The 8569-nt window shown below is 36.4% G+C and overlaps 1 protein-coding gene across 2 annotated transcripts in view; it reads right to left on the bottom strand.

Annotated features, from left to right (window-relative positions):
• Nucleotides 1-5665, bottom strand: part of LOC123773807 (uncharacterized) — a 25584-nt gene extending 19919 nt beyond the window's left edge. For both annotated transcript variants that reach the window (XR_011225940.1, XM_069318666.1), the window contains exons 1-2: nt 5573-5665; nt 661-769 (exon numbers count right to left, since the gene is read on the bottom strand). Coding sequence is in view for 1 of the 2 variants with exons in the window: in XM_069318666.1 (XP_069174767.1) it covers nt 661-769; nt 5573-5593 (130 nt within the window). In the remaining variant the exon portion in view is untranslated. The remainder of the gene's footprint in view (nt 1-660; nt 770-5572) is intronic.
• Between the last annotated feature and the right edge of the window lie 2904 nt (nt 5666-8569).

Raw genomic sequence — 8569 nt, forward strand, 5'->3', positions numbered from 1 at the left:
TCTGACATTGTCACATTCTTAATCACGTGTTTATTTTCGTGATATACACACACACATATATATATATATATATATTTATATATATATATATATATATATATATATATATATATATATATATATATATATATATATATATATATATATATATATATATATATTTATATATGTCGTACCTAGTAGCCAGAACGCACTTCTCAGCCTACTATGCAAGGCCTGATTTGCCTAATAAGCCAAGTTTTCATGAATTAATTGTTTTTCGACTACCTAACCTAACCTAACCTAACTTTTTCGGCTACCTAACCTAACCTAACCTATAAAGATAGGTTAGGTTAGGTTAAGTAGAATTGGTTAGGTTCGGTCATATATCTACGTTAATTTTAACTCCAATAAAAAAAATTGACCTCAAACATAATGAAATGGGTAGCTTTATCATTTCATAAGAAAAAAATAGAGAAAATATATTAATTCAGGAAAACTTGGTTTATTAGGCAAATCGGCCCTTGCATAGTAGGCTGAGAAGTGCGTTCTGGCTACTAGGTACAACATATATATATATTTATTTGTGGGTGAAGAGTGGAAGATAGAAACCCTAAAGGCCAAGGATTAGAGCATATATGCAGACCATTCAGGGAAAAGTGTGTTTTGTTGATGTCTTACCAAACTGTTTTCGGGCCTCAGGTGATGGGATGGTTTCACAAGCGACACCTTTTTCATCTGGTGAAAATGCTGTCTCATCACTTGCTTTTTCCTGTCCTGCAGTTATATCCTAAAGGACAAATTAAATCAATAAGGCAAAACCCACATAGCAATTTAGGATTTATATACCTTACTATGGTTGTATAGAGTAGACAAATATACCCTACGAATGCAGATGATTTCTTTATAACCAAAAAAAAAAAAAAAAACATTATAAAGCAGGTAGTGTTGTTTGTTATAGACCTTTCCTCAACATTTATTTCCTGTAAAATAGCAATTAAATCTCACTAGTTTCTATCTCTATTCAATCGTTAATACATGCTAATCCTCTTTATTCACCATGTATGCTACTAAGTTAATACTCTCTGGCCAAGCCTAAGTAGTTTCAGTAAGGGGGCTACATACACACTTCCCACTAATTTACAGCCTCAATAATGTACATCTCTTAAATTTGCCATCCGTTGTAGCACCAACAATGATTTTCTGTCTTATTCCTTCTTAATTTAATTTAATAACACTGGTACACCTGCAAAATCTTAACCAACTCACTTCATTCATAATGATGTGCTGCCCGAAATCTTAGCGAAGAATCCAAAATTTGCTTACTGTAAGTAATGCATGCACTTGACTGTAAAGCTGCCGCCCAGTTGGGTGGGTGTGGAGCACATGACTGTAATGCTGCCGCCCAGTTGGGTGGGTGTGGAGCACATGACTGTAAAGCTGCCGCCCAGTTGGGTGGGTGTGGAGCACATGACTGTAAAGCTGCCGTCCAGTTGGGTAGGTGTGGAGCACATGGCTGTAAAGCTGCCGTCCATTTGGGTAGGTGTGGAGCATATGTCTGTAAAGCTGCCGCCCAGTTGGGTGGGTGTGGAGCACATGACTGTAAAGCTGCCGCCCAGTTGGGTGGGTGTGGAGCACATGACTGTAAAGCTGCCGCCCAGTTGGGTGGGTGTGGAGCACATGACTGTAAAGCTGCCGTCCAGTTGGGTAGGTGTGGAGCACATGGCTGTAAAGCTGCCGTCCATTTGGGTAGGTGTGGAGCATATGTCTGTAAAGCTGCCGCCCAGTTGGGTGGGTGTGGAGCACATGACTGTAAAGCTGCCGCCCAGTTGGGTGGGTGTGGAGCACATGACTGTAAAGCTGCCACCCAGTTGGGTGGGTGTGGAGTAAGACTAGTAACTGTGCGACTCATCATAGATGTAAAGTGCCTTGTATAGTGACTGTTGTGAGCCTCTTGTTGAATCACTTGTGACACAAAAGATTATTGATGTGTATTTGTGTGGGTGATTAAATATATATGTGTATGTATATATGTATACGTATATATATATACATGTATGCATGAGTATGTGTACATGTATATATAACTTTAATAATTTTGTAACTAGCGTCAAAAGATTGTTATTTGCTTAGCTAAACGAATTAGAGGGTTCAGTCCCTGAACCGATTATGTGCCTCTGTAATCCTTTACACCACCGCCCACGGGATGGGTATGGGGTGCATAATAAAGAAAGAAATTGAATTGGCTTTCAAAATTTAACTTATCCACTTTCATGAGAACCTTCTATACTGTGAAGGTAAACACAGGTAGCAGTGCGGTCTGCTGCATGATGCGAGGAGGACGTGATGCTCCGCATCTTCGTGTTTGCACGTGGCTGCTGCAACTAGATGTTGTGAATTTGTTCTCGACTGTTGCAGTGATACAGTGCCTTTGTGTATCGAGGAAATGGCTGAGGCGGTCTGCCTAGGTGATGGATGATCCTGCACTGGGCCTGGAGAGTGTGACAGTGGGGATGGCAGACAGGATGATACTAGGCCGTATCAAGCAGTAGTAAACATATATAAACGGCGAAATATTCAAAGACAGTGAGGAGGAAATAACAAAGAGACCAAAAAATGAAGCCATGCTCAGCAGGACGCGGGAGATGCAGACTAACGGAAGGAAGAGGCTGTTGTTCCCTACAGCGTGTCAACTGAATTTTCATCAAAAGCTGGAGCGGACGGTTCGTTTGGCTAAGGAGTTTTTTTTATTATGAACCACTATTCAAGGAGGGTGCTCACCGGCCCTACATAACAGTTGGGACAGAAAAGGCTATGGAACACCTAACGGAGGATGGGTTTGAGAATATTGTAATGGTTACTCCGGAAGAAGGTATGACACACACCAAGGTCATAGTGTTTAAGTATCAAACTTTTTATAGAACCTGATTATCTATTGCTCAACAATGATAGTGTTGTTTGGGCAAAGAAGAACATTGTTCGTGGTGAAAAACAAAGCCAGGTTGTTGCCTTGGTAAAGGGTGAGGCTCCAGAAAGAATTTTTGTGCAAGGACTAGGCTACAGGAAAGTTGTAAAATACATTGAGGAGCCCATATTATGCATGAAGTGTTCTCGTTGGGGACGTATGGCTTGGAAATGCCAGTTTGACTCCAGGTGTCGGTACTGTGGTAAGAAACACGACTCTCGAGAGTGTAGAATCAAGATTAAAAACGGTGAAAAAATCGTCCCATCTTGTTGCAATTGTCGAGGCAGCCACAATGCTGGTTCCTATCTATGTCGCATGAAGCCTCATCTGAGAGACTCCAGGACGGGTCCTACAAGCAGGATAGATGTATCCTCGAAGAAAGGAAAGATTGTGCAGCAGGAACATGAAGGAAACAGCTGGAAGCCAACGACAGCGCCTATGAATAATGTGTGGGAGAAAGGAACAGAGACAATTAAGGTGAGCCTAGGGAAAGTAGGAAATGCAGCTGAAAAAATTAAGCCTTGTGGAAACAGGGTTCAGGGCAATATAGTGAACTCTGAGGTTGGTACTCAAATACTGGAATATCTAAAAAAAAAACTAGACAAGAGGATTGAGGCATTAGAAAAATTAGCTATGGAGGGTAGACGGGGTGAAAATGGTGGTGAAACAGGACGTGAAATGGAAAGTAAAACAGGACGTGAAATGGAAAATGAAACAGGACGTGAACTGGATAGTGAAACAGGACGTGAAATGGAAAGTGAAACAGGACGTGAAATAGAAAGTGAAACAGGACGTGAAGTGGAAAGTGAAACAGGACGTGAAATGGAAAGTGAAACAGGACGTGAAATAGAAAGTGAAACAGGACGTGAAGTGGAAAGTGAAACAGGACGTGAAATGGAAAATGAAACGTGCGTTGAAGAAAGTAAGGAAGAATATGACGTATTTATGATAGAGGATAGTCAGGAAAATGAACTTACTAGTAGTGTTAGAGTTCAACCTTCTGTAGTGACAAATGTTGAAACAAAGATTAAAGTAAAACGGTATAGAGAAATAAAAAAGAAATTAGATATGAATAAAATCACCTTTGAAGTTAAGAGCTGTTGTGCAAGTGAGGAGAAAGCAAAAATGTTACAGTGTTGCGAGAGTCTGTCTGAGAAAATCTCGTATCTCATGGAATGTGACGGACAGGGCAAAGGTAGTTTTATTAAATCATGGATGAAAGTAGAGTGAGAATATTATCCTGGAGCGTTAATGGGTTAAAATCTAGTGCGGTGGATGTACACTATTAAACTCTTAGATAATACTATATTAACCTGAAATGTTAAATGGGATTCTTGTATTTGTACTCACTGGAATGTGTGATAATGATATGATAGACAGAATACTTAGGAACTACAAGAATTTTGCCCCAATGATGCTGTGCTTACTATATTAATCTGCAATGTTAAATGTTGTATTGTGATTTGTGTATCTGTACTCACTAAATTTGTGCGCCCCTTGAGGGACTTGAAATAGAGGGGGGTAGAAATAGCCTAAGCTACTCTACCCCTTTGAGATGCATCTTTTTTCTTGTCTTAATAAACATACTTGAACTTGAATAAGGAGTGTAAATTATGTAGTATGCCGCACGCCCACACCTTAGAACATTATGTATTAGAGTGTCAACTTATTGATAACTATAGAAATAAGGAAATAAGTAGTGTACCACATCAAATTTTTTGGATGTGTGATAATGATATGATAGGAACTACAAAAATTTTGTCCCAAGAGTCTAACACTTATATGCTGTGCTTACTATATTAACCTGCAATGTTAAATGGGATTCTTGTATTGTGATTTGTGTATTTGTACTCACTGAATTTGTGCGCCCCTTGAGGGACTTGAAGTAGAGGGGGGTAGAAATAGCCTAAGCTACTCTACCCCTTTGAGATGTATTTTTTCTTGTCTCAATAAACATACTTGAACTTGAACATAGGTAGCCTGTGTGTATATTTATTTATTTATTTATTTATATACAAGAAGGTACATTGGGATTGTGAGGATACATAGCATATTAATAACATTCTTGTAAAGCCACTAGTACGCGCAGGGTTTCGGGCAGGTCCTTAATCTAAGAAACTTATAAGTAGGTAAATACTTGCAAAATTTATAAAAATGATAACAGTTACATAGCATGAAAAAAAAATAAAAGATGAGAGAAAAATTGTAGGTATATTAAAGCACATAGGTAGCTCAGAATGATTGCAATGACAGCTTGAATGGTAGTTTAACAAAACTTAGTAGGCACAATACAGCATATGGCTAGCACATAAAGGAAGACAGCAATGAACACAATGATAAAGTTGTTTGGATTAAGTACATAAAGATTGGGTAACACTAGATACAGGGCAAATTTAAAGCTTAGTGTAGGAAATTACGAAGATGAAATTAGGTACTTTTTGGTTTTGAGTTTAAATGAGGCAAAAGTTTAAGGAATGAATGAGGCAAATGTTAGGCTTATATCTAGGTCCCCGCCCTCAGGATGCAACTCCACAATAAACTAACTCCCGGGGACCTATTTAATTGCTGCCAGGTGAACAGGGGCATTAGGTGATAAAAAATACACCCAACTACTAGTTCATTACTTACAACTGCTCTAGAGCTGTCCATAATTAACAGTACTTCTGGTTCCAAGCAGGAAAGAGGTCGAGTGCCGATGTCAGTCAACTTGCGTCCCTTCAAGTCAATACATCTTGACATTTGAATCCAGAGCAGTTTTTAAAATAATAATTATTAATAATAATAATGATAATTAATCATTATATTAATAACAATATATTTTTAAAATTTGCAGATCAATTATCAAGTATTACATCGGCTGTTTATGTAAGTACAGAAATTATATACAGTAGTTCATTTTCAAAAAGTTATGTTTTGCACATGACTGTAAAACATGTAAAAACATGTTTTGACATGAAAAACATTAATTGTGTGCAGCGTAAGGTGTGCACAATTAATGTGTATATATATATATACATATATATATATATATATATATATATATATATATATATATATATATATATATATATATATATATATATATATATATATATATATATATAATGTGTGTGTATGTGTATGCATGTATGTACGTAAAAAATATATGTGTGTAATACAAAATTGTGTAACTAGCTACACAAGATTGTAACTTGCGAACTATGGAGTTCAATTCCTGGATCCATTATGTGCCTTTGTAATCCTTTCCACCACTGCCCACGGAATGGGTATGGGGTGAATAATAAATGACTCAGTCCAGAAGTAAAAAACTTAACAATCTAACACATATTAGGGGTGGGGGAGACCACTCAATACATATAGAAATAAATTAATCAAAGCACTGGCTAATTATCTCCAGTCAAGCAAAATACTAGGCTACATCTGACCTCTTCATACAACTCAAACCACGCGGACAAGCACATAGAAAACGTAGCCCTAGCTACAGAGACCACTAACTATAGAGAACACCAAATACATATATACCACCAACGACCAGCTGATACCAGTAACACACCATTCATCGAAATTGTCATCCACACTTCCGTGGAAACAAATATTCCATTCACCTACAGCCCCACATACATACATACATACATACATACATACATACATACATACACATACATTCATTCATTCATACATACATACATACACATACATACAAACATATACATTCATTCATACATACATACACATACATTCATTCATATATACATACATATACATTCATTCATACATACATACACATACATTCATTCATATATACACACACATACATTCATTCATACATACATTCATTCATACATACACATTCATACATACATACACACATTCATTCATACATACACACACATACATTCATTTATACATACACACATACATTCATTCATACATACACATTCATTCATTCATACATACATACACACACATTCATTCATACATACACACATACATTCATTCATACATATATACACATACATTCACATTCATTCATTCATTCATACATATATATACATACATTCATTCATACATACACATACAATTCATTCATACATACACATACATTCATTCATACACATACATTCATTCATATCATATCGTACAGATATGAATGTACTTGCTAAATATTAACTCCCTCCACACATTCTCTTGTGTCAACTACATTTACAAAACCCTGTTCTCAAATGCAAACCATGCTCTGAAACTCTCCCTGGACAGATGTAATAGGACCCATTATCACCACACCAGAAATAAATATCTCTTTGATATCCCCAGGGTCAAACTTAATCTGTGTAAACACTCTATGCAAATTAAGGGACCTAGTCTATGGAACTCACTCCCTAGTGAATTGAAAAACTGTAAAACTTTTGCCTTATTTAAAAGCAAAACCAAAAAGTACCTAACTTCATCTTCTTAGTTTCCTACACTGAGCTTTAAATTTGCTCTGTACCTAGTGTTACCCAATCTCCTAATTTTTATGTAATATCAAACAACCTTATCATTGTGTTCATTGCTGTCTTCTTCTATGTGCTAGCCATATGCTGTATTGTGACTACCAATTTTTGTCAACTACCATTCAAGCTGTCATTGCAACCAATCTTATATTGTTTCTGCTGTATTGTGCCTACCAATTTTTTGTCAACTACCATTCAAGCTGTCATTGCAATCAATCTCAGCTACCTATGTGCTTTAATATACTGTACCTACAATTTTCTCTCATCTTTTTTTCATTTCATGTAATCTGTTATCATTTTTTTGTCTATAATTTTTGCAAGTATTTACCTCCTTAAAATTTTCTTAGATTAAGGACCTGCCCGAAACGCTGCACGTGCTAGTGGCTTTACAAGACTGTAATTACCATATTTGTATCCTCACATTCCTTATGTACATTCTTGTATATGCATAAATAAATAAATAATAAATAAATAAATAAATAAATAAATAAATATATACACATACATTCATTCATACACATACATTCATTCATACATACACATACATTCATTCATACATACACATACATTCATTCATACATACATACACATACATTCATTCATTCATTCATGCATACATACACAATCTTAATTTAAATTATAGCAGTGATTTGGCATCTACGGCTTTGGCGGGTAGGCAGTTCCATGGGTTCAAACCCCTATGGGAGAAAAAGCATCTCCTGTTTTCTGTCCTACATTGTAGCCTGTTGAGCTTGAAACCATTGCTCCTTGCCTATCTTACAATAAAACATTTAAAGAAGTTACCTAGATCGATATCCTCCAAATTGTTGAGTAGTTTAGAAGTTTTAGTAAGATCAGGCCAGTCATGTCTGGTTTGCAGTGTTTTTAAAAATTTCCAAATATGAGAGTTGACGTGATTTTAATAATTGACATCTCTTGAACATTTGTTATAGAGTTGTCTCTGAATTCATGTATATATATTTTTACACTCCATCACATAGTGACGGAGGGTTTGTGAATAATTTTGTTGACACAGTTTATATTTGGTCAGGTCTACATCAGCAGATAATGAAAATTCCCAGAGATAAATATAATGGCAATAGAAATGTTGATGGATTTTAAAACAAATAAA

This window comes from Procambarus clarkii, chromosome 91 (genome assembly GCF_040958095.1).
Source record: "Procambarus clarkii isolate CNS0578487 chromosome 91, FALCON_Pclarkii_2.0, whole genome shotgun sequence".
NCBI classification, from domain to species: domain Eukaryota; kingdom Metazoa; phylum Arthropoda; class Malacostraca; order Decapoda; family Cambaridae; genus Procambarus; species Procambarus clarkii.